Consider the following 27766-nt stretch of genomic DNA (forward strand, 5'->3'; position numbering starts at 1 on the left):
TCTGTAGCATAATCTAAAGCGGCTAAGGACTTTCATATCTCGTGGAAACCAGATAATTCTGTGTGTGACAGATGATGCTTAATCTGCTTCATTGTCATGAAAAGACTTACCGGGGTTCAGAAATAGACTCAACGGTAAGAAGTAAATTTAAACAAACCAATTTTCAGCCATCACATCTCAAAATAATGATTGTTTCTTTTCCTAGTTTTGAATCCCCATATCTATTTTCTCTGGTTTCATTATTATTAACTATTATTTCTAAAACAATATTCAGATAATGTGGTAATATTAGATAATATTAGACCCTGCTGTCATGTTGGCCCTAAAGAGGTTGCTGCTGCAGTTCTTCCTCTAAGTATGTGCTGAATGTGGTGAAAAGGTACCTCATCATACAGTGAATGGAAGAGTGGGGCATGGGAACTTAAAGACCAATGCTCCCCCCAAAAAGCCCCTCATTTTTTACTTTCTTTAGTTCAGCTTGTCACTGTTAATTTTCTGGGAAATTCCAGAATTCAAATGATCACATTTTCCCAGACATAGTAATTTTTTCTTTCATCACCACCACCACCACGACCACCATCTGTGTGTACATGTTACATATGAATGTATGTGTGCTTACGTGTGTGAATCCACACAGTTTGTAAGGGCGTCCACACATGCCCTGCTTCTTACATAGCCGCTGGAGATCTGAACCAGGGGACTTAGGCTTACCTGGCAAGCACTTAGCCCACTAAACCATCTCTCCAAGAGCCCCCAGTACCCAGGATTTTGGGGAAGAAGATCACCTCAGAATAAAGCCTGCCTGGGCTCCACAGTGAGTGAACATTAAATGTCAAATTTTAAATTACACATGATTCTGAGTACATCCTTAATTGCTCTTTCTCCTCTCTCCACACACTGAGGGCTGCCCAGTGGCCACACAGCAGCTGTCTTGCTCACAATCACCCTTGTGGGAGAGCAAGGCTTGAGATCAGCGTCTCTCATTTTACCTAATGACTTGGGGCACAAAGGTAACAATGCTATTAATACAGGGCTGCTAAAGAGCAGCCAGAACTTGCTTCCACTAAGTGTAGATGTAGCAATCCTATGTTTTATTGTGGAATTTTAAAAAAATCACATGCTGAGGTTGCAAAGATCTGCAGTAAGAGCAAGGCTTCCTTGTGTGAAAATTTAAAGAACAGTAAAGAAACACTATTTGTGCAACACTTTAAATGGCAAAAGCTATGTCCCTAATGGCTGGTAAGTGCTTTGCCACTCACTTCACTACATTTCATGTCCTAGACATATACTTGTTAACATATATAATGTGTATGGAAAATTTAGATGCAGACATCAGTCTTGTCACAATTTGTGATGTCTGCTTTAAATTTTACCTTACAAAGGTGACAGCTGCTCTATGAACTCCTTTCAGATGAGAAAAATACTTAAGAAATCTGCAGAAGTGGATTGTGCATGAACTCAGGTGAAAAATGTTTGATAAAAGACATTTTCCAGTGATAACTGATACTTTATTTACAGTCTTAAAGTTGCTTATGGTCACTGGCCCTGCTTTTGTTTTTAGCTTTATATTATTTTGAAAAATATTTCTGTCTTAATTGACAAATAGTAACTGCATATATTTATAAATACAATGTTTCATTAAGAAAGTTTAAGTTAACATACAAAGTGACAGGTTTTATTGTGGTAGCTTTGTGATTGCATTACATGGCTTTGGGCAACCACACTCTCTCTTGCTAATAATCTCTTTCTTCCACGTGTCCCGCCCCACTCAGCTTTGAGATCATACCTGTTCCTTTACATTCTCTCCCTCTTGTTTTATCTTCCTTGGCTTTTCCTTTTGGTGAGAAAAATTTCCACTTTCTGGGTAGTGTTTGACATTATATCTAAAATACTGGTGCTAAGACATTGTGATTGTTCCAAGATCCTGCACCCTCCTACCCCTTGGTGGACATAGGAGGGTTCCACACCACCTCATATCCTGAGACGTGAAAAATAATGGAGGAGGATGGAGGAATAGTCATGGAGGAACAGTGAGAAGATTGGCCCTGTACGTGTCATCGTGGCTGGGTGTGTCTGTAATGGCCGCTTTGTGTCATCCCAGATTCATTCGATGATGAAGCTTAGCCCCTCAGCCCTCCATCTTTAAGAGGTAATTGAGTCACAATCGGTAATTTAAGATGCACCTTAATCCTGTGTGTCTGATGATTCTGTAAGGGGGCAAGAGACACCTGCAAGCTGAGGGTAGACTATAGGCTCTCAGCTTTGAGACAGTGTACTCTCAGTGTAAGCCAGCTGTATTCTCATATTCTGTTCTAACAATTATAGAAATCTAATGCAGCCTTACAAAAGAAAAAGGAAAAAAGATCAGTTGACTAGAGATTTCACACCCAAAACATAGATCTAAAATTCAATGCACTAATAGACACTAAAAGTGCATGTTGAAAAACATTGACATTGACTACGTACATAAGCCATGTTTGTCATATAGTATAATAACCATCTCTATGACAATTTAATTGTTTAACTTTCCCATGACTTTTCCGCTGATTAATTTTTTTAAAATGCTATATTTTCAGAATTGTGAAAGGGTTGTTTTTTATGTTTAGCTCCATCACCATTTCATAATTTTGTTCCTTAAGTTATTTTCTGAATTTGGAATTAATACTTACTCTGAAAACAAACTCATGGTAGATGAATGACCTTTTAGAACTTCCCCACTTAGAATAAGCATTATGGCTTTTCTAAACCAAGGATAAAACAAGGCATAAATCAAAGGGTTCATGGCTGAGTTATAATAGGCACCCCAGCAGCAAATTTCATAGATGTACGCAGGAGTGATGAATCCCATAAAAGCATCGATCAACGTATCTGTTGTGTATGGTAACCATGAGATCACATATGCCACCACAGTGATCCCCAAGGTTTTTGCAGCCTTCCTCTCTCTCTTGGCCACTCTGGCTTTGTAACTCTTTGAGGACAATTCTCCTTTGTTGCTACCTGTGGTGGTTTCAATTTTGAGAGCTTGCTGCTTAGCTACCAAAAAAATTTTGCCGTAAAGAATAATCATAACGAGGGTAGGTATGAAGAATAAAAGAAAACTTAGCAAAACCCACTCCTGATTGACAACGATTTGGCAGCCCCCTACACAGTTGAGAGCACTTACTAAGTTTTCCATCCCCGCGGCACTGATGCCAGTGTAGAACACAGCACCGCTGTACACCAGGGGCAGAATCCAGGAGACGCTGATGCAAATTCCTGCCACAGGCGCCGTGAACTTGGTGGGATAGACCAGAGGGTCGGTGACAGCGATGTACCTGTCAATGGAGATGAAGCACAGGTGGAGGGCAGAAGAGTAACAAAATGCCACATCACAGCAGCTGTGAAGGCTACAGAATTTGTCTCCAAAGTACCAGCAGCTCTCGATGGACCTCACCATGCTGAAGGGCATCACGGAGAGACCCACCAAGAAGTCAGCGCTGGCCAGAGAGGCGATGAGAAAGTTGGCTGGAGAGTGCAGCTGCTTGAAATGCAGAACTGAGATCACCACCAGGATGTTCCCACACACTGCCAGCACAGCCCCAAAGCCAAAGACCATGTACAGGATGACCCTGGCCCCTGGCGAGTAGGGAGTTTTAATGCAGGACCCATTCGTGTTCTCATAGCAGAGCTGTGGGGCTGGTTGGGAAAAGTCGCTGTTCATGATTCTGTCAGTTGATGCCTGAGGGATTTCTGTCTTGGTAGGAGAAGCAGTAATTGTGAGACCTAAAAATTAAATGAATAAAACTCTATTTCTGAATAATTGAATTTAAGTATTGCCTAAGATTATAACACCCTTTTTTCTATTTTAATTATAAAGAAATGAAGCCATTTAAAAAGTCAGAAAGTCGATTTCCCATCTCTAGTCACAAAATTATTCCTGTAGCTATGCCAAACACTACTGTTTACCCCAGGCAAATTTAATAATGATTTTCATCTGTCCAGGAAGCATATTACCTGAGTAATTTAAGGTAGATTCCTTTCTTGCAAAAGATGATGGCTTAAAATAAAATTGCATTTTCAAAGCATTTAATAGCATCCCAAAGCCTGTGATGTTTGGAGAAGCCAGCCAATCCACTTTCTCCATTATACACTCCACAGGAGAAATCCCTACCGTGCTAGGTGTGAATCTTCAAAGCACACACACATACACACTACTGTAATTATAATTAGTAAGTTCTTCAATTATGTTTCTCTGTACACTTCTAATTTGTGCAAATACTACTGTCAGTCACAATTAAGATTTTTTTGAATGCCCTGAAATGGCCCAGTTCAGTATGTGGCAACTATATTACACGTTAAATATTCTTAGCCTGACACATACGTATTTATTATCTGACAGATGAAGCAGGTATATGCCCTGGCCTGCCGGGGTTCGACTAATGCTCAGGAGAAGAATTCTCCTGTATAGGGACAGAACACAAGACACAAAGAAATGGGGGCAAGTCTGGATTCTGATCAAACCCCATTTATTGAAAAATTTCACAGAGTTTTTATAAGGCAGGGGGCAAGGAAGCATATTGCTATGGCAACCCAGCTGCAGGCTATCTCAAGATGCCAGGAATTAGGAATTCCAAACAGGCCACAACGTCCTGCCACACCGAATATTTTGCTATCTTTATCTAATCTAACTGCTAAACTACAACAGAGTGGCTCAGTCTAAATCTTATCTTTCGTCTAACTGCCGAACCACCACAGGGTCAGCTGGTTTCTGGTAAATGGCAGACTGCTAGAGAAATAGGAACCTAGGCTCTGACAAGATGGCTGAACGTTGGCCATATAGCCCATCACCTACAGGTGTCAGTTGAGATGTTTTAAAGAACCTATCTTCTTGCTAGAGCAGTAGATTCAAAAGTTTGAAAGAGAAATGCGATCTACTATTTAGGGCAAAGATACTAAAATGTTTTGCAATTAGTTTGCATCAACACACATTAGTTAGAAGGCAGGAAATAGATGAATCCACAGCTCATTCACAAAGTCCTTTGGTCACGCTCTCTCATCTGTACATACCTCTCAGCTGGGCTGAGACACACAGTGTCTGACTCTTTGATCAATGACATTTCCAAATCACATGATGAAATGTAACAGTAAACTGGAACCAATAAAGATCAAAACAGGAAGCACCCTCCAGGCGTCTTACAGAAGATCATGTGGCTCCATTACATTGAGGACACCTGGGGAGGAATTAGCAAATGGCACCTCAAACATGGAAAGCCTTAATAAGGTGAAGGTTTCCTGTAAAGTTATAGACATCCCTGTAAAGACTGAGGGCTTTTACACTTCACTGGTCAAAGATGTCCTTCACTTAAGGGAAAGGTCAAATGCCTGCATCTCCTATCTCCACCATCAAAGTGAGGCACAGTGTGTGGTAGGCCTCCTTCATGGTCTCAAGGTGACACACCCACCCTTAGGAGCATCATTCTGGCAGGCTCCATGTGGAGCTAGGAGCAGGGAAAATGCCCTGTGGTTAGATGGGACTTTGGTAAAAGTCAGAACATTTGGTGACTTTATGGGGATGGAGGTATCCATTGTAGAGAAGTTGTGCAGGTGCTGTTCCCCAGTGTCCTCTACCTCAGACCTCAGATAACACGAGTAAAGCTCCAGGTGAGCTAGTGGTGAGCTGCCATTTTGTGTCAATGTGCACCAGAAAGGATGGATCTGTTGTAAGCTTGCTCTGCATGGCCTCAGATGAACACAGAGAAGGCAACTCTTCTCAGTAGTGGAGTGCTGGTTTGCTCAGCTGACGTCAGCATCAGGACTTTCCTACCTACTTAATTCCTTCCTTTCTAGAACTTCACTCAGTATTTTATTTCCTGTATAACTCACTCTGAATGTTTTCAAATTTTTCTCTTACACTTTCATTCACTATTGTCTCAGAAGGGATTCCCTCTGGAAATAGTGGGGCATTAAAATTTATTTTATAGTCACAACTTAATTCATGTAGCAAATAGTTATTGTGTAGAAGCTAATATCACTGAGGTGAAAGGACACAGCACAGACATGTTCATAGTCGCCTGGAATGCAGGCAAGGAGGTGGGAGAGTCAAAAGGATGAAGGCTAGAGGAGACACTCCTGGGGTTGGGGCCTCTCAGGTGGGCTTTGCTGTCTTTACAAATTTACTCCACCATAAGTTACACCAGAGACCCATACATTTATGGTTTTTCTATATGTTATACAATCCTAAGCTCACTTAGTACTGTCTTAAGAAATGATGCAACATTGTCTCCTGGCATTAGTGTAGTGTGCGTTTGTATGTATGCTTTGGACAAAATGAAACATCCAAATCATTTCCTATGCATTTCTTGAGAAGATAGTCTCTGCCTTATACTTCTGGGAAAGTTGGAGTAGTGCTTTTCTTTTTTTCTGACCCATTCACAATGGGATTGAGTCTGAAAACAGATATGGCTGTAGCTATCCTAGCTTCAGAATTGAGTATATAAAACCTCTCCAAAATATGGTTTCTTAATTAATGTTTTTATGTTATATTAAAATAACAAGAAAAACAAAATACTAATGAAAACCTACCTCGTTAAATCTTTCTTCCCTAGAACTTCAGTTGGTATTTTCTTTATTGTATAAACCAACTTGCTCTGCATGTTTTCAATTTTTTCTCTTGCACCTTCAATCACTACCATCTTAGAAACGAACCATTCTGGAAATAGTGGGGGTGGGGGTGAAGGGCTGCAAGCTGTTCATACAAGTATCTTATTTGTAATTATGCTGTCTTTATTTTTTACATTTGGATTCTAGGTCTTTCTGTGGAGAGCTGGACTCAATATTTCTTTATGTCAGACTTGTTTGTGAACTTATTTTATTGGGTTTGCATTAAAAGTCTCTTGAATAAAACATCTTGGTGCTTTTTTTCTAGCAGAGAACATTTCTATCATTGTTTTGGTTTTAGATTCTACAGGCTTGTTTTGCTTTGCAGTCAGCACTTCATGGACAGCATTCCATCTTCACCCCCCAGTTTACAGATGAGAACTCAGCCACACAAACTATAAATGACTGAGCCCAAGTGAAGCCAGTGAACGATGTGGCTGGACTTGAGCATTTGAAACCCAGGCGGTCCGGCCTGAGGAGCTCGCGCTGGACCCTGGCCTTGTGCATGGGCTGTTCAGACAAAAGAAAGAACCTGCTTTCAAAAACAAACCTGCTATGTGCAGCTGTTACTGTCAGTCTCTAAGCTATTGCTTTGTTTGTTCTCAGTTAATGTAAATAGAGACAAACTAATGCTTGGTTCTCTTCAACTATTGGTCATTAAACATTTTATAAAACCAAATAAAGGTGAAAAGTGATGCAAGTTTTTAAGAGTAAAAGTCTAAGGGACTATCATTATATTGCTGAAAATTTTAAAATTGCTAACTTGTTTGCTTTAAAAACACTTTTATCTGTTTAAATTTTGCAAGGCAATATTCAAAAATTTCAAATGACATAAACAAGATTTTTACCAGCAAACAAAAGTTGTGGTAATTTAGCATTTTCTGTAACCATCCAATATCGTGATTTATAAAGAGAGGAATATATCTACCTAGAAGTGAAAAGTATTTCACAGTATTGCTTAAGTGTTGTAACAAATGGTTTTTACAGTAGAGCAAATGACAGCTAGAGAGGTCTCTCAGCAGTAAGAATGTGTGCTGCTCCTCCTGAGGACCTGAGCCCCACTCCTAGCACACACCAGGGCAGTTCACAGTCTCCTGTAGCTCTTGCTCCAGGGGCAATTTTACCTCCACAGGCACCTACATTCAAGGCATACATCTACACAGACAGACATATAGACAGACGTGTGTGTGTGTGTGTGTGTGTGTGTGTGTGTGTGTGTGTGTGTGTCAATAAAGAGGGTGAAGAAAGTGCAGAAACAAGAAATAAGAGGACAGCTTTAAAATACAAACAGGCCTAGAGGCTAATATATGAAGCAAGCATTATCAATTCCATTATACTTTATTGTATAATTTTATTAAATACCATAGATATTTGCTACTCGTTTAACAAAAAATATAAGAGATGGTAGATAATATTGATTCACATCATCTTAGCATCATGGTATATAAACTTCAAATTTAACATTTATTTTTTAACATAAATGAGTTCTAGCTATAAAAATATTTTTAATGGACTAAAATATCAAGGTATCTAGGGGCATGGATATTGCCTTTAATGCTTATTTTTAAAACAATTTAACATTGAAATTAGTGTTTCTACGATTGTTCTGTTCTTGTTCTTTTTTTTTTCCTAAATACAAATGTGAAAAATTTAATTCTTTATGGTTGGGTCCTTAAATGTGTAAGATTAAAACTGAGTCAAAGGCATTAGATTGAAATATAAACAAATATGGCATACCAACAGGTGGTAAAAATAAAAAGGGCATGAAACCAGCCAGTTAAATATTTATTATGGCTTCTGTTACAGATGCGGCACTGTATTACAGCAAGGCTCAATCGCACTGTTAGTTCTCAGAGGTTCAGGTGTGAATGATGATTTATTATCATTCATTCATTCATCCACCCACCCATCCATCCATCCACCCATCCATCCATCCATCCATCCACCCATCCATCTATCCATCCACCCATCCATCCATCCATCCATCCATCCATCCACCCACCCAACCATCCATCCACCCATCCATCCATCCATCCACCCATCCATCCATCCATCCATCCACCCATCCATCCATCCACCCATCCACCCATCCATCCATCCATCCATCCATCCATCCATCCATCCATCCACCCATCCATCCATCCACCCATCCATCCATCCATCCATCCACCCATCCATCTACCTATCCATCCATCCACCCATCCATCCATCCATCCATCCATCCATTGTTAGCTGTGCTGGGAATGAGATCTGTGGCTGCACATGTACAAGGCAAGCACATTATCACTGTTCTGTATCCCCAATCCACTATTACTGTGTCTATGTTTTGTTACTGGTGAACAATTGATCACTCCACTAAGTGACTGGAAAAGTTGTTGTCATCTTGACAGCACAGAGAGAAATTGTCTGATGGATGGTATTTTCTATAATATGTCTGAGTGCTTTTAAATACTATTAAAAAATACACAGAGCTTTATTTAATTTGGCTGTCAAATTAAGTAATAACCTGAGAAAACACATGTGAACAAAAGCTTTTAAAACAGGTTTATAATTGATCAAAACTTAAACCCTGTATATTAATAAGAATCCTTGTATTTGAAAGGTATAGTATTTCCATAGCTACACCAAGGCTTAAGTGAATTAATTGTTCTCTGTAATAGTCCGGAGCCCTTTACTGGGCAAAACAAATAACTCAAGGCCTACAGATCGTTAGGTTCAAAGAACAAGTTCAGGACACGACCCACACAACTGTGGGCAGAGAGAATAAAAGGAAACAAAGTAAAACCCAGTTTTGGTTCAGTGGAGCCTAGCAGCCTCCCACACAGGTCAGAGCAGCCACTAATTCCTCGATCCCTTCTTCACTGGCTCCCCGTGTAAAAGATAGAAAAGCTGTACGTGACAGAGAAGAGCCAAGAGAGAGCGATGCATACTCCTGACACTGATATGGTGAACTTGGTTGGGTAGGTCAGCGGGTCCGTAACTGCGATGTACCTGTCGATGGAGATGCAGCACAAGTGAAAGAGAGAGGCAAAGCAGAAGGAGGTGTCGAAACACGTGTGGAACTTACAGTAGCTCTCCCCAAAGTACCAGCAGCTCTCCACGGACCGCACCGTGCTGAAGGGCATCACTGTCACCCCCACCAAGAAGTCGGCGCAGGCCAGGGACGCCACCAGAAAGTTCGTAGGTGTGTGCAACTGTCTAAAGTGGAGGATAGCAATAATGACCAGTAAGTTTCCAAACACTGCCAGCACGGCTCCCAAGCCGAGGACCGCATAGAGGATGGCTCGAGGCCAGGGTGAATAGGCGCTTTTGATGCAGGATCCGTTCACATTCTCGTAGCAGAGCTCCAGGGACTCCTCTATACACTGCATATCTAATCGCTTACTTTAAGGATTGCCCCAGGTCACATCCTTTTATACATAATGAAAAAAAAAAGACATTTAAAATTCATAAAATGATACTGTGTTTATAGTCACATAATACTTTTCCTTTTTTTTTTTCCCCCGAAGACAAGAGTTTCTCTGTGTAGCCCTGGCTGTCCTGGAACTTACACTGTAAACCAAACTGGTTTGGAATTCACACAGATTCACCTGCCTCTTCCTCTTGAGTACTGAGATTACAGGCGTGCACCGCTGTGCCCAGCTCCCATAATAATTTTTAATTATCTCTAAATGTCTTCATTAATCCAAAACAAATGGCTTAAGAATTGTCATCAGGCCAGAAATTACATCATCTAAATAATTTAGAAAATTTTAATTTAAATACTTGTTAATCCAGTTGATGCTCTAATTTGCAAAGGCTGTGTGTGTATGTGTGCCTGTGCTGCGTGCGTGTGTGTGTGTGTGTGTGTGTGTGTGTGTGTGTAAATATTAGAGAAGGGACCTTTTAAGGAATTTCTCCCTCACAGAATTTTTAGGCAGCCAGCCAACCCACTTCAACCATGATAACTCCTCTCAGGGAGTCCCTGTGGCACGAGGTGTAAAGGGAAATTTGCTGTGATAATTACAACCAGGAAGTTCTTCTCTGAAGCGCTTTCTCTGCACTGAGCCATTTTGTACAGATGATTCTGACTTTCACCACACAGGGGTCTCTCTCAGTTAAACAGGGTTTGAAAGAGCCCAGCCCAGTATTTGACTCCACTTTGATGTTTCCTTGTTCATAATTTTATAAGGCCTGCCAATTTCATAAGGCCTAGGACATGATGAAAATGAATGAAATAAAAATCTACTTAATTAAAAATGTAAGTAAGGGCAAAGCATGTGAAAGGTCTAGAACATCACGTTTTTTCCTACCTTTTGTGGCCTCTCATGGTTGTTGGTGTTTGCAGTGCCTCACTTCAGTGTCACAGTTATTTTCAATTGCTGTGACAAACACCAAGACCTAAGGACCTTACTTTCTTAATGTAGTAATACAGTTTATTTAACTTTAGAAACATTTTAGCATTCTAAACATACCAAAAAAAAAAAAAAAAAAAAACCAAAAACCAACAAACTGTTGCAAACTGCATTTAGGTACAGAGGGTGCTTGAACCTTCATGGATGCTATAGTTCTTTGGTGATGAGGATGAGTCCTACAGTTTGTTTTAAAAACAGTTTAAAATCAATCACAATGAACTAAAGAGAAAAATCCAAGAACTTCTCACACTGGCTGACATGAGAACACAGCTAAGAACGTCAGCAGAATGCTATGCTATGCCTCGTATACAAAAACAAGACAACCTGAGGCTAAGGATGTCCAACGCAGTATCACCTGGTCCAGGCTCACAGTGCGCGCCCAGAGCCCTCCAAAAGGCATCTTCCCATCACAGCCTCCATAACAACACAAGGAGCCTTGAGAATCTGTCTAGGTTGTTTTGTTGTCTTTACAAACTGTAGATATGCTCTCCTACTCTAAGGTATTCACAAGGAGATAGAGATTTTATCCCTCTTCCTTCTTCTCTTCTTCCTCTTCCTCCTCCTCCTCCTCTTCTCCCATCTTTTTCTGGGCAACTTTGGCATTCCTCTGTGTGCTTCCTCCATTGAAAGCAGGTCACTGTTACTATCTGTGACACTGCTTTTCTTTTCCTCTGTAAGCAACTGAGTGGAGGTTAGTTAACACTTAAATATCTTGGGTTATACTTTCTGAACTTAAAATTTGCATTTTAATGGGCAAATTGGGTATCAGTTAAAATAAATATAGATATACCTCCTTCTATGGGAAAGAGAAGGCCCCAAAGGGTCTCTTTGTTTCATTTGCATTGTATTAGAAACATACTATGAAGTTACTTAAAGACTGTTATTCAAATTTAAAGCTTAAAAGTTTAACAAGAGCTGACAATGACATGTTTACAAAGTGACAGATCTAGGGAAACCAAGCTATATGAACCAGGAAAAAAACAGTGGAAAATGGTTAAAATTCAGGCAATCTAATTATATGGCATCTGGATATCAATTTTGTATTTACTGAAGATAGAAGCTGGATCTTCATAGACATGAAACATAATTAGTTACTTCACAGGGCACTCAATTTCCCTGGTGATGTTCTTCTGTGAATCACCTTTCACTCCCCAACTAAACCAAGAATCTACTCAGGAAACAAGTGGGTGGTGGAGGAATTCTCTCTCAGGATTTGGCCAGTGACAATCATTCTGATGGCTTTTCGAAACCAAGGATAAAAAAATGCATAAATCAAAGGATTCATGGCTGAGTTATAGTAAGCAATCCAAATTAGTATTTCAAACACATACATGGGAGTGATGAAGCCTAGGAAGGCTTCAATAATGGTGTCAATGAAGTATGGCAGCCAGTCTGTAGGCTGCCGCTGTTCTGTTCAGGAAGTTGTCTCCTGTGCCAATGTGTTCCAGGTTCTTCCCCACTTTTTATTCTAACCAATTTAGTGTCTCTGGTTTTAGGTTGATGCTCAACCATGTTCATAGCAACGCTATTCATAACAACCAGAACCTGGAAACAACCTAAATGTCCCTCAGTAGAAGAATGGATAAAGAAACTGTGGTACATTTACATGATGGAATACTACTCAGCTATTAAAAACAAGGAAATCCCAAAATTTGTGGACAAATGGATGACAACTAGAAATGATCATAATGAGTGAGTTAATCCAGAAGCAGAAAGACTCATATGGTATATACTCACTTATAATTGTGCACTAGCCTAAAAGGCATGTCCTACAAAAGGAACATTTTGATGGGTGGATTGGGGCCCAGGGGGGTCTGCTCAAACTATTGCACTAACCAAGGACAATAGGAGCAGTTAACATCAAACCCCTACTCTGATCTACCCAATGGACAGGACATTTTCCACAGTTATGTGGAGAGCAGGGACTGACTCTGACATGAACTCTGGTGCCCATATTTGACCACCTCCCCTTGGTGGGGAGGCTTGATGGCACTCAAAGAAAGAATAAGCCGGCTACCAAGATGAGACTTGATAGCCTATGACCATATAGTGGGGGAGGAGGTCCTCCTTGGTCTTAGACCAAGGGGAGGGGAATAGGGTGAAAGCAGGAAGGAGGGAGGAATGGGAGGATACAAGTGATGGGATAATAATTTAGTTGTAATCTGAGTAAACTAATAAAATTAAAATTGAAAAAATTCATTATATTATAGCCTTTTCTGCTGGTATCTCACAAGGAAAAGCATAGGGAAGATTAAAATGAATAAAATAATTTTATAACTGATTTTATCTGCTCACAGCCTCACCTTGTGGGCCCCAGCTCTCTGTATAAAGCCTCTAATATGTTGGCCTCACCTTCAGTACTCCATGGGAAACACATAACTCACCAAACACAGAAGACTTGCTATCCCGCTAGCCTGCCCTCTTTCTACTTCGTCTCATCTTCTCTATGGACCCCATGCAGGGTCTGACAAGGCTCCATGTTTTCCACGAGCTCCCTGTGTCATCTGGAACTCACACATCTTTGTTTCCTGTCAGAGAAGGCTAGGGTAGGTTTATCCCCATCACTCAAATTTCCTTCCCAGCTTACCTTCCTCATGCTTCAGATATACACAGGGAGAGTTAAGGCATATTACTGAACAAGGAGGCATTCTTATGGACTATAGCTCATACTCTCCTGTGAATGACTTCTTCAAAGGCATAGTCCTTTACACAACATGACCATATGAAAATCCCGCAAAGTTTTCTGCCAACAGGAGTTGGGAGAGCCACTGAAAAGGCTCACCCACAAGTCTTCGGGTGGGGAGGGCAGAATTCTCCCAATGGAATCAGGAGTGTACCACATCCCAGAGCTTACATGGGTTAGACAGCACATGGAGACGTCCATACAACTCCTCGCCTGACAACTAGACAGTGGGGGTTACCCTCATAGTAACAATACTCTCTTTGTTTCATTTTTTTCTCAATTCTGGACATTGAGTGGGATTATCAAGAGAGGGAATGGAGAAATCAGTCTCTGGTATGGGCGTGCATAGCACAGACATAAAAGATCAGGAGTAATAACATAAATGATTTTGAAGTTGTAAATTAAATTAAAAATTTATGCAAAAACTATTCCATTTTTCATTGTTGTAGGTAGTTTTATGAATGTTTGTGTTTTAATAATTTAATACTTTTGTTTGACTTCAGAATTATTAGTTTAATCAATAACATTGTAACACATTATGCAGACCTAGCCTATTATATCTTTCACAAAGGTAAGTCTATTTAATTGCAATTAATACATTTCTCGGAATTTAAAACTATACAGTATCATAAAGCATATGACTCAAGACAGTCTATAATTTTCAGGTAGGTTCTTAGAGTTTGCATTTGTAAGCTCAGTTTCCGCATCTCACAGCAAACTTATATTAAGAAGAGATGCTCACTGAAAAGTCTCTGTTATGCAATTGTTTCTATTCTATGATCTACAATAACTAACCTTTGGATACTTCTTTGCAAAATCTTTTTATTATTATTAACTTTATTGAATTGTTAACTTTACATCCTGATCACAGCCCCCTCCCTCCACTCCTCCAAGTCCTGCCCTCCCACCATGTCCCCCCTCTTCCCATCCCCTGATCCTCAGAAAAGCTCCCCCCATCCACCTCTGCACATGTACTAACCCACTTGGGCACATCAACTGGCATCAGGACTAAGCACATCCTCTTCCAGGCAGCTCAGATAGGGGACAGGGATCCAAGGGCAGGCAACAGAGTCCATTCAGAACCTAAGTAATAAGTTATAAAATCTATATACTGGATTTATTAAAGCCAATGAATGGATGGAGGATAGTGAACAGAGCAGAGAGATGAAATGATAAAGCCATTTAGTATTTGTGATAGAGCAAATTTAGATTAAAATAAAACTAGAACTGTTGGTGGAAATTATATGTAAGAAAGAATTTAGTGGTTCTTTATATCTTAAATTTTTATATGTTGGCTAACTTTATCAAAATTTAAATGTATTGTAGTGAAAATGTTTAACAAGATGTTAACACTACGTTCCTGAGTTTATATCCATACTCCATATTCTAAAAGCAGAAGAGCAAGGATAAGGCAGCAACCAACCAGAGTTCGTAATATTCTAGAGTAGAACATGGCCCTGAGATCAAGTAACCTCGGGACCATGCAGCAGCATGACAAGCATGGAGGAAGAGGTCAGGTCACACGTATGTCCAAGGCCTAGGTATTTTCTAATAAATGAGTGAGCACTTCCACATTGTAATAATCAAGCTGTTGAATCAGTGATCACTACCTAACTTCACACTAAACGAATAGAAAGCTTTGATTGCATTATTCATGAATTCTCTCTGAAATTCGTTAAAACATGTTTCTGAATGATAGAAAACAGAAGTGGACAAATTGATGGAAAAAATGGATTAGCACATAAACATATATCCACATACAAACACATAAACATTCATATAAAGCTATACACACATTTATGTATATATATACACATACAAAAATATATATTTATATACACATACATACATACATACATACTTACATACATACATGATCAAAGTGGCTGCCCCAGCAATGACAGCATCCCCAAGCTATCCCCTTGTCCTGTAGTTCTGTCACCTTGGAAATAGCAACCCAGGCTGCAGCTGAAGCTGAGATAGCAGCTGGTATTAGCAGCCACAGCAGCCCATCCCTCCCAGCTAAGGTGGCTGCTGATAATGTTAATCTACCCTCAGTCTAGGGAACCACCAGGGCAGCCCATAGCCCCAAGATGTAGCAGTCTGATGCACCCCAATGCACCTTTCACCAAGACCTATATCTAGTCCTCAAGCTGCAGGCAACCAAAACGTTAAGCAGCAATCTGCCATCCCCTCTTTCCTGACTCAACTCTGACAGACTCTTCTTCCCACCTAAGGGCTGGCATCCCTGTGGCTGTGGACACAGGAGACAAAATGGCAGCTCCTAATCAGTGGAGCTGTCCACGGTGACATTTCCTGCCTCAGCCTATTGCTGTAACGGAAGCTAGCACCTTTCCTGCCTCCGAATGCCTACTGTTGCCATGAGAGCTGTCTATAATGAAGACAACTTTTCTTGCTTCAGCCTACTACCTTCAGGGGAGCTGCCCACAATGGCAGCACCTCCTCTTCAGTCTTTGTCTGCAATGCATGTTGCAGGGAAAGGCTTCCGAGCCATGGACTCCTTATAAATTAGCTACTTTGTAAACATTATAGCCCCCTCAAGGAAAAAAAGTGTTCAGAGCCCTGCCTAAGAAAGCTCCTCCTCCAGACCTCTGAAACTGTCATCTCCAATCCCTTAGTAGGGCCCATCCCAGGTTGTGCTAATTTGTGGTGAAAAGTTTGGAAATAAAAAAAGTTCCACCCATCTCTGAGCAAGAAAACTGACCAATCCCCGACCTTCGCACTAAAACCTAGAAATCTCTGAATAGGAGAACCAACCAATGTCCAGACAGGAAAGCCCACCAGTTCTTGAGCTCCCCAAGACCAGGACTTGCAATCCCACCAATCCTCACTCTGGAAATTGTTGACCAGAAAGCTCCACCCACTAAAAAAAATCCTTTATAAAGGTGGTGTCTGCCTAGTTCTCTGCTGCCTTCTCCCTGAAGCACAGGCAGCCATCCCTGGATTCATCCCCATCTCCTGTATTTGCCTCTCTAATAAATCTCTTTTAAGAGAATTACTGGCTGGTGTAACTCTCTTCTTGGAAGAAGAAGAGAAGAAGAGAACATATGCCAGGGAAAGAGTGCAGCTCAAGCTTCTAAAATCCTCATATTATCAGGGGTTGGACTAATCTTCCCGTGGGAGCTGCAGTGTCTCTGCACAGGAGGCGTCCTCTCAGAGCTGTGTGGTTCCTGAGCTCCTTGTCTCTCAGGGTACACTTAGGACACTGTCCCGCCCCCTGAGCTGTGTGGTTCCTGCACTTCCAGGTCTCAGGATACCTTTCCTCAGAAGTTAGGCTTCTGAGACCCAGGATTCTCTTCCATCCAAGTACCAGAAAAGCCAATGAAAAAACAATCTTTGGTGCCTTGACACAGATCTCCCTCCTTTGAGATACTGCCCCACTTTGGAGGTGGGGTACTTTTCCAGACTCCGATTTGTGGGTTTTCTGGACCCCTTCCCACAGGATCAGGAAGGGAGGCCAACTCCAAACAACAATAATACATACCTGTGCACATACTCATACATACACACACACACACACACACACATGTATAGACCTTTAATTTTAATTTTTTTATGTTTTTCTTTTACTTCTGGCATATTGAAAATAATTTCAAGTTGATTTTTTTGCTTTTCTTTTTAAAAAAATTTTAATGTATACATTTATATTATTACATATATATATACAATAGATTGCCTATAGCAAGAAGAACCATGACACGATCAGGAATTATATAAATGTTACATTCTTAGTGTTTTGGCTATTTGTATTTGACAGTCTTGAAGAAAACATCTTTCCTATCTTGGTGTATCTACATTTCTGAATGTAAATCAATCTCCATGACATATTGTCATTATCAACTTAAAACACCTGTCTAGACCTAAAATCATCTTAACCCTTAAACAAATAAGCTTCATTGTAAGGAATGAACTTGATTACTTGAGTATGCCAGGAGTGCAGGCTAGTAGCTTTCCAAATGAGAAGATGACAGAGACAATTTGCTAGCTGAATAGCCACCCAAAACTCTTTATAATGTTGGAGCATCTTCTTTAGCCTTCTGGCCCAATATATCTGACAGACATATTTGTGAGGCAGGAACTACTGAGAACTTGTTTACCCTGTCTTGGCAGAGTTTGGCAGTCGACTCTGCCTGCATCCAAGGTTGCCCTTTTTTTAGGCAGAATTCTGTCTGTGGTAGAAATGAGGATCTTTTGTCCAGTGGCTTGTTTGCCACATTTGAAACCATCTCCATTAGGAGGTTGTGACCGGGTCCCCTGGAGGGGGAGACCTGATGGCACTCAGAGGAAGGACAGCAGGTTACCAAGAAGAGACTTGATACCCTATGAACATATAGAGGGGGAGGTAATCCCCCTCAGGAACAGTCATAGGGGAGGGGAGTAGGGGGAAAATGGGAGGGAGGGAAGAATGGGAGGATACAAGGGAGGAGATAACCATTGAGATGTAACAAGAATAAATTAATTTTAAAAAAAACAAAAAAAAAACAAAAAAAATTTAATTTTCTTAATGAAATTTGTTTTCCCATGAAATAATTATATAAAATTTATGTGCTTCAAAACTGTACTAAACAACTTGGCAGCACTGACTGGGACTCAGCTCCTGTGATGGAAGAAATATTTAGGAGCAGAGTCCCTTACACTCTGAGTCCACGGTGATGAGGGCTCACACTAAGTATGAAGACATTAGGCTTGCGACTTGACCTCTTCTGACCTAAATACACTCACTAACAGAGGAACCACCCTGCCTGATTTACCGGTTTGTGGTGAAAGTAAATGAGCTGTTTGTAATTAAAGCAGTACACAACACAGAATAAACATGCGCAACTTTACATGCAGTCTTCTGAAGATTTAGGGTCCCTCCATGGCATGTGCCTCCACTTCCAGAGCTAGGTTGTTTGCTAGTGGGCAGCTCAATATCTTGTTGCTGAAATCAAGGCTCATGCACAAGGAGTGAGATTGTTGGAGATTTATGACACGTTAGCACGTTCAGATTTATACTCAGTTTTCCAGTGTCTATAAAAATATTCAGGAAAGTATGATGATCGAGGAGGGGACATGGGAAAATTATGTGTCAAGGGTGTTTAAACGGTGTCTTAGTCAGGATAACTATTGTTGTGTGTTGGGGGCACAAAGGTTCTGTCTTCTCAGATAAGCACTAGGGAAACCAGGATTGATAAACACACAGGGAACCATCTCAGTGCAGGAGATAAAATAAGATGCCTGCAGTCCACATGAACAGCTGTGAAAGGATGCTGTTATTGTCCCAGTGAACTTTTTGCTATTAGTAGTGACAGACCTCACCCAAATACAACAGAATGTCTATTCCAGACTCTCCTTTACCTGGGCCATTATCTCTAGTTCTCAGTTCCTAGACCCCACCTTAGTATGACTGTCCCATGGTTTTTATGGCCTGTGGATCAATCACTATGCTTTCTTGGTCAGAAACCACACTAGATTCTAGGCCTTTCCCCAACACAATACACCTTCATGGTCACATGAACATTTACAAAGGTGTTACTATACTTACTCCCATCTTAAGCTTTATTGTGCAGCTGGAATCGCAATGATTGTTTCCTGGAAACCTTTTCCAAATTCGATTGTGTTTGGATAGGCTTAAAATTAAACCAACTGGCATCAGACTCTCAAAACTTTCATGCAGGTTGATGAAGTCTATCAGAATCAAGTTGTTATTTTCACCTCTTCAAGGTTCACTTTTGTTCCTCCTATGACACCTCCAGGTGCTCCCATCAATTGTGATAAAGAACCAGAGCCAAGGCAACTTGTGGAGGAAATAGTTTATTTCAGAGAACACGTTCAGCTAACAGGCTTTCACTTAAGGAAGTCTGGATAGAAACTGAAACAGGCCAGAGACCTAAAGCAGGAGCTGATGCAGAAGTCAAGGAGGGGCACTGCATACTGACTTCATCAACTTGTCTTGCTCAACCTGCCTTCTTATAGAACCAGGACCACCAGCCCAGGGCTTGGACCATTCACACTGTCCCCTGCTAAGAAAGTTCCTTATGCCCTGATCTTATGGAGACCTTTTCCCAAATGAGCATCCTTTTTCTATTTCAGATAACTCTAACTTGTGTCCAGTTGATATAAGACTAGACAGCACAAAATGCTACTGGAAAGGGAACTGTTGCTTTGAATTGAGCTAACCATCAGAGTTACCTTTGAGTGCAGAGGATTCCAGTAAGCATCAGCTCCTCTGAAGCTTAACACGTACAGCTCTGTGGCTGCAGGAGAAGCCGCTCTTAGTCAAACGGCTGAAGACAACACAAACTGGGGATGTTTAAGGTCTGAACAGAAGAGCTACAGCAGGGGATATTAAAGAGTCTAAGGTGCCATTAGTCACCTGTCAGTCACACAAAGACAGGCTTCCTCAAAAACATTGAAATAGGAAATAAGCCAAGCTCTAATCACAAGATTCAGAAAGCTGAAGCAGGGGATTGCCTACAGTTAGTCTGAGCTACAGAGAACATCTCCACATCTCAAGTAAAAATCAGAAACAGTATCACGGCTAAGGGCAAGCTTTACCAGCTTAAAATCAGACAGGAAGTAAAAGACAAGGTACAGAAATAATAAATAGTCCTGATGTTTGTCAACATAGAAATTAGAAAACAATATCAAGCAGAAACACTTCAATATTCATCAATAGCTTTGCTACACATAGTAGACTCAGATTTTTCTTTATTTTTCTACTATATGTAACAATATTTTGCTTGCATGTATGTCTGTGTACCACATGACTGAAGTGCCTGAGGAAGTTATCACACAGCTACAGTGGTCTATGGATGTCAGATGTCATAGATGCTGGGCCATAAATCCTGGTTGTCAGAAAGAACAACCAGTGCTCTTAACTGCACAGCCATCTCTCCAGCCTAAGGCTTGGAGCTTTGTAATTTTGTATATCAAACAAAATAATAAAGAGTGGGATGTAGGGGTTGATGATCCCGCTGCTATATCCTGCCCTCTAATACATAATAAAGAAAGAAAAAGCATTGCAAATATACCCAATTGGCTTTATCCAGAGTAAATTATACAAGGAATTGAAATCTTTACAGGAGGAAGCATAAAAATACATCCGCAAACCTGAATAAGATGTGTTTTCCATACTCTGTGTGACTGCAAATTTTGCCTTTTATTTTCATGTTTTCTACTTCAGAACACACCATTAATTTCACTTTTATGCACATCTTTTGAAAACTGGGTAAATCTTTAGAAACATTGCAAAATAAGGGAAAGATCAGCTCATGTATAAGTCATAGTGAAAAATGAAGGACCATCTTAAAATCTTTGATTTAAACATTTTAAAACTTGTAAAGCTTTAGGATTGACATCATTCCTCTGTGTGCTTCCTCCCTAGAGAGCAGGTCACTAAACAGATGCTACTATCTGTGGCAAAACTTTTCTTTTCTTCTGTAAGCGACTGAGTAGATGTTAGTTACTGTATAAACATCTTGGTTTAGGCATCTTGACCTTAAAAGTCACATTTTTGAGTGCTCAAATCTAGGCCTCAGTTAACAGAGACTGATATATCCCCCTTCTCTGAGCAAGAGGGGTCCCTGAGGGTCCAATTGTTTCATTTGCATTGTGTTAGAAACATACTACAAAGGGATTTAAAGACTATGTGTTCAAATATTCAGTTTAAAAGGTTTAACTTTTGAAAGGCAGAAAAAGGGGCCAACTAGCCATGGATCTACAGAAGCCAAGCAAGACTAACCAGCACAAAACACAATGGGAAATGCTTAGATCTAGGGTCCTCTGACTCCATTACACCTAGAAATTAATTTTACATAAAAAAAACCTGTCAGCTGGATTTACCCATTTGACAGAGCTGAAGCATAATTCATCACATTACAGGACCATTCTGGGCACTAAATTTTCTCAGTATTGTTATTCTGTGAGTCTCTTTTTAATTCTCAACTAAACCAAGAATCTAGTCAGAAAACAAGTTGGTGGTGGAGGAATTCTCTCTCAAAATCTGGCCAGTGATAATCAATTTGAAAGCTTTTCTAAACAAAGGATAAAATAAAGCATAAATCAAAGGATTCATGGCTGAGTTATAGTAAACAATCCAAACTAGTATTTCAAACACATACGTGGGAGTGATGAAGCCTAGGAAGGCATCAATGATGGAGTCAATGAAGTATGGCAGCCAGGAAAGGAGGAAGGCAGCCACTGCGATTCCCAGGGTTTTGGCTGCTTTCCTCTCCCTCTTGGCTACCCTGTCCTTGTAGCTCTCTGCTGCATTGGCAGTCTGGTCACTCATCTTCTCAATCTTCTGAGCCTGCCGTTTAGCAATGAGGAAAATCTTAGAATAGACAGTTATCATCACAAGTGAGGGGATGAAAAATAATAAAAACTCGATGAAGACCCAGGTTTGATTCACAGCGACTTGACAACCCCCCACACAGGTAAGGGCACTGACTAGATCCTCCAGCCCTACTTCATTTGCTCCTGAGTAAAGGAGAGAAAAGCCATAGATGATTGGCATGGACCAGGAGAACAGGATGCACTTGCCGGACACCGATGCAGTGAACTTGGAGGGATAGATCAGAGGGTCACTGACTGCAATATATCTGTCTATGGAGATGAAGGTCAAGTGGAAGAGAGAAGAATAACAGAAAGATACATCAAAACAACTGTGCAATTTGCAGTAATTCTCCCCAAAGTACCAGCATCCTTCTACAGTCCTCACTGTGCTGAAGGGCATCACAGTCAATCCCACCAAGAAATCAGCACAGGCCAGGGATGCCACCAGGAAGTTGGCAGGAGAGTGCAGCTGCCTGAAATGAAGAATTGATGTCATCACCAGGAGGTTTCCACACACCGCCAGCACAGTCCCAAAGCCAAAGACTACATAGAGGATGAGGCGAGGGCCTGTGGAGTATGGGATTCTGACACAGGAAGTGTTCAGCTTCTCATAGCACAGCTGGGCAGATGTGGCAGAGAGCAGGTCTCTGCTCAGGATGCTGTCTTGATCCCAGGGAAAACTGTCATCTTCTGCTGCCATGTATGTTATTACAAAATCCTAAGGAGAGAAAAAACACATAATGTGTCATCACCAATGCATTTTCATTTCGTAAAATTATTATCTTCCTAATTACATGAATGCTGTTAAAGTCTGTTTTTTCTCTCCATCACCCATATCCTCACACCTTAAAACACCAGTGTGTTCTGTGATGCACATTTGAATCTCACCTTTTATTAGCATTCTCAGCCTTATTTAGCTAACCTACATTAATGCCCCAAGCACTCCTAACCCTCAGGAAAGTGGCCTAATGATGACAAATACAGTGTGTCCCTAGGACTAAATTCCCCTGGTGTAAGGTGAGGTAAGTGAGAGCTTGTCAGTGACATGTTGTTAATGCCACACTACATTCTCCCTTCTAATTTGATGGATCTAATGAGCTTTCCCTATAATGTAGGTGGACGTGATACCTGTCCCAACAGAACATTGCTCACAAGTTGAAGTTTTGTTCTTTTACTAGAGTTGGCCATTTTCCTTTGTGAGAAATGTTATCAATGATTCTACTTTTAAAGGTGTCAAAATTCCTGCTTATAATTCCTTCTGTTTTCAAGTACTGGTTTGTGTTAAAGAAATAAGATGCAGAGTCCTGACAACACCTACTTTCCCCTACTTTCTGCTTTAATCTTTTTCGTTTGAAATAGTGAATACATCCACTGCCAGACTTTGCTCATGGAATGAAGCAAACAGGGTGTTAAAACAAGTAGGAGTCTCTTTTCTGTGTGCTCTGTTTGTTGTGGTGAAATCACTGGAAGACACTGCACAGATCCGATGTGGCAGGACTCTCAGAGTGTGGGCTGCTAGTGTATGCTTCCTTTTTACTTGAGAAATGTGTGTTTCCCTCCCAGATTGCTGTTACAGAATGTGTCTAAGCTCGGAAAAGGTTTTCCCTTTCAATGTCTGGACATTGTTAGTAGTTATGTTTTGTTTTGTTTTTGTTTGTATTTATTTTTAAACTATACTTTAAATTCTTCACATTAAAATTTACACAATTTTTATTTTATTAGCACATACTAACATGAAATTTCCATGTAGCTTAACTGTAGGCAGCACTGTATTATCATTTTTCTTCTTCATCATCATCATCATCATCACAAGAGCTCAGAAGGAAGAGACTGTGGATTACCAGAACAAGTGGTCTAGCTAGAATAGAAGTGTTAGCAAGCTATAGGCTCAGCTGAGAGATTTTGCCACATAGAAAAGGGATAGTAGTTGAGGAAGCCTCACTATGTCCCCTTCAGGCTTTCATAGGCACATATGCTGACATGCATACATAAGCTAAACATAATGATAAGAAGTAATATTTTTCTCTTTTTATTGTAAACTCTGCATTTTATTATTATATATATTGCTCATTGTTTATTATTGGGAAACATTTATTTAGTTTTCATTGTATGAATTTTAGATGTCACAGTATTATCTTGTAGTATACATCTCAGGGATCATGTGCAATTTCTTTAGGCCATAATTTCAAGAATTTATTATCTTCTTAGTTTCCATTTCTGTAACAAGTATTCCAAAATCCATGCTTATATTTTATAAAACTATATGTTGTCCAAGACTTGCAAAGATAATATTGGATCCAAAATTGAGGAAATGGCCAACGATAGATTTGCCTAACTTGAGACTCATACCATGAGAGAGAGAGACCACCCTTCACGTTGATAATAATATTGTGCTACACTTGCAAACAGGAGCCTAGTATAACTATCATCTGAGAGGCTTCCTAGCAGCTAATGGAAACAGATACAGAGACCCATAGCCAAACATTAGATGGAGCTCAGAGAATCTTGTAGAAGATGGAGAGGAAGGATGGAAGGAGCCAGAGAGATCAAGGACACCACAAGAAAACCTACAGAATCAACTCACCTGGACCCATAAGGGCTCACAGAGACTAAACCAAACCAGAGAGCATGCGTGGAGTAGATGTATACCATCTACACATAAGTGACAGGTTTGCAGCTTGGTCTTCATGTGGGTCTCCTAACAGCAGGAGCAGCACTGTCTCTGACTCTGTCACCTGCCTTTGGATCCCTCTCCCGTAACAGGGCTGCTTCATCTGGCCTCAAGGGGAGAAGATGCACATAGTCCTACTGCAACTTGGTAGGCCAAGGCAAGTTGATATCCATAGGAGGCCTCTCCTTCTCCAAGGAGAAATGTAGAGGGAATAGGAAAAAGAGGTGAGAGATAGGGACTGAAAGGAAGGGTTGGGGCTGTGATCGGGAAATAAAGTAAATAAATTAATTAATGAAATAATGATTTACCTTGTGACTGATATTTTCTACCTTTTATCGTACTTTCTAGTCCTTATAAAATATGACTATATACAATTAGCATAATAGAGACACATCTGAGAAGTGACAGACAATCTATGAATACTCAGCAATGATTTATAACATAATGGAAATCCTTCAGTGCAATTGAGAGCACTGGATGATTGCTCCAGGCCATCATAGACCCTAATATAGAACACGGCACCACTGTACACCTGGGGCAGAATCCAGGAGATGCTGATGCAAATTCCTGACAGAGACACCATCAACTTGGTGAGATAAACCAGAGGGTCTGTGATAGCGATGTACCTATTAATGGAGATGAAGCTCTGATTGAAGAGTAAAGAGTAATGAAACACAATACAGCAGGTGTGGGAAGTGCAAAAACTTCTTCAAAAGCACCAGCAGCTCTCGATGGACCTCACTATGCTGAAGGGCCTCACAGAGAACCCCACCCAGATGTCAGAAGAGCCCAGAAATACATGCTAAAGTCCAGGTGCTTGAGATGGAAGATGGACATCCTGCCCAGCACATCCCCAAACATGGCTAGCATAACCCTGAAGCCAAGTACTGTGTAGGAGATAAGTGGGGAGGCCACAGGTGAATAGAGTTTCACAGAGTTCTTCTTTGGGTCCTTGTAGAAGGTGAGCATGTGTGTCACGTGGGTGCTCTTGGCACTGCTGTTCACAAGTTTAGCAACTGCATGAGACAGATAGCTTAACATTTGCTGCAAGGGTGGAAAGACCCTCATAAACTTGCATATCCAAGGTGCCATTGCCAAATGTTGTCGTCATGGCCTGTCACACTTTGACTTCAGCATCAGTCTTTATACCCGTAAGGCAGCTGTAAATCCTACTGATATCCGTGTGCTCCGTGAATGTCATTGTTAAGTTCATGATGCATTTCTTGGTGTGTTCTGAGAAATACCCTCCAAATTCAGCAACAGTTAGTCCTCATAAGATGTGCAGCCAAGCCTTCTGCTGACATGGGTGGTCTCTGAATTTGGAGTTCAACCAATCATTTCCAGTATCTGTGTGTCTACCACCTTCCTCATTGTCAAACCTTGTCAAAACCTTGAAATTTGATGAGGGTTTGACATGGGTTATTCACTTTTCACTTTTCACAACTTCCAACCCTTGTGTTCAGTAAAGACAGAGAAAATCTCCCAGGAAACACAGACAAATCTCTCACATCAGAAACACAATGACAATGTGAGACCCCAAACGGTTAGATATGAACAACGAGAAGTAATGTGCATTGATCTCTTTATAAGACTTAGTGCTTAACAGGGAATAGCCTTGGTGACAAACCCTTGTAGAGATAATTGAAAAGGGGAAATTAGGGACCTTCTCACTTTAAAATAAAGCACAGAAAGTTAAAACAAGCATATATATACACCCTCACAAATAATGCAACACAGCCAATCATGGCTGCACATACCTTTAATCCCAATACCAAGGAGGCAGAGGGATGTGCATTTCTCCAAGTTCAACATTGGTCTGGTCTACATAGCAAGTTCCTGACTAGCCAGGGCTAGAGTGAGACCATCCCAAAAAGAAAGGTCTTGTCTCATCATCGGAACCTCTCTCCATGTGGGCAGGTGTGGTGTGAAGGCCGGAGACACATGTTGACCATAAGGCTCTTCCCTTTACTTTTGAGAGAGTCTCTGACTAAACCTGGAGCTTTCCATTCCCTCATGTACTAGACTGGCTAGCCAGTGAACCCTTTACATCCACCTGTCTCTGTCCCACAGTGCTGAAGTGGAAGACCCATACCTGGCCTTTACATATGCATATATGCATGGGTGCATGCGTGTGCATGTAGGTGCTCAAGGAAGCCAGAATCCACTGGGTCTTGAGCTACAGACAGTTGGGAGCTGCCTGATGTTGGTGCAAAAAGCTGAGCTCAGTCTTCTGCAAAAGCTTTCCATATATTTTAACTACTGTAAGATAATGTTTGTATTTGATGCAAAGCTTCATGGTGCGTAATCTATCTAAAACAGTCTTACAACCTGAAGATGACACTTCTGTCTCCACCTTCCAAGAGTTGGAATCACAAGTAATTTCATTTTATTTTTGCCACTGAATTATACCTGACTAGATAGATAGATAGATAGATAGATAGATAGATAGATAGATAGAATAGGTATAGATATAGGTATATGTATAGGTATAGGTAAAGGTATAGGTATAGATAGATGATATAGATATATTGCTTTCTTAATTCACTCTTCAAGTCTTTGGTAAGCAGGCTGATCCCAGGCTAGCATACTGTGAACAGTGCATTAATAAACACAAGAATGCAGGCAGATTCATTGCATGATGACTTGATTCATTTGGGTACACTGTAAGGAATGATGTAACTGCATCATGTGGTAGTGATGACAGATGCAGTAGGCACTAGAGAAGGGAAAGCCAATGCCTTTGACAGTGTACTAAACACAAGGATGGTCAGGTACAGGCAAGGCAAAACATCACTTCAATGCTTTTATAATGCAACTCCTCTGCACTTTCACTGCACAGTCTAACATCAGTAGGGGCATCTAGGTTCATTTGACCTTCGCTTTTAGACTAGCTCAATGAAGAGCACGTCACCTAGTACAGAGGCAGGATGTAATTGGGAGATATGCCCAAGGCCTGTAAAAAGTCTTACAGAAATGTGACTCCAACAGTTGTTTGCAAAAGCCTTTTCAGTAAATAGGCCTGCAAAGAGTCAGATGAAGATGAGA

At 40.7% G+C, this 27766-nt stretch overlaps 2 protein-coding genes and 1 pseudogene across 3 annotated transcripts; all 3 read right to left on the reverse strand.

The window, feature by feature from the left end:
* Window positions 1–2665: 2665 nt before the first annotated feature.
* LOC311595107 (trace amine-associated receptor 8b-like) lies at window positions 2666–3700 on the reverse strand (the record flags this gene model as incomplete). The annotated part of the gene is made up of 1 exon (XM_084777477.1): window positions 2666–3700. The coding sequence occupies one exon, from the start codon at window positions 3698–3700 to the stop codon at window positions 2666–2668; it is 1035 nt and encodes a 344-aa protein (XP_084633603.1).
* A 5742-nt stretch (window positions 3701–9442) lies between these two features.
* On the reverse strand, window positions 9443–10007 carry LOC311593834 (trace amine-associated receptor 9-like; annotated as a pseudogene). The gene has a single exon. The product of its transcript is annotated as a trace amine-associated receptor 9-like (transcript).
* Window positions 10008–21673: 11666 nt separating this feature from the next.
* Window positions 21674–22750, reverse strand: LOC311595098 (trace amine-associated receptor 7c-like; the record flags this gene model as incomplete). Its single annotated transcript, XM_084777468.1, has 1 exon — window positions 21674–22750. One exon carries the CDS (start codon window positions 22748–22750, stop codon window positions 21674–21676), a length of 1077 nt encoding a protein of 358 aa, XP_084633594.1.
* Window positions 22751–27766: the final 5016 nt, after the last annotated feature.

The sequence above is a fragment of the Acomys minous genome (assembly GCF_964271855.1).
Source record: "Acomys minous genome assembly, chromosome: 3".
In the NCBI taxonomy this organism is placed as follows: Eukaryota; Metazoa; Chordata; class Mammalia; order Rodentia; family Muridae; genus Acomys; species Acomys minous.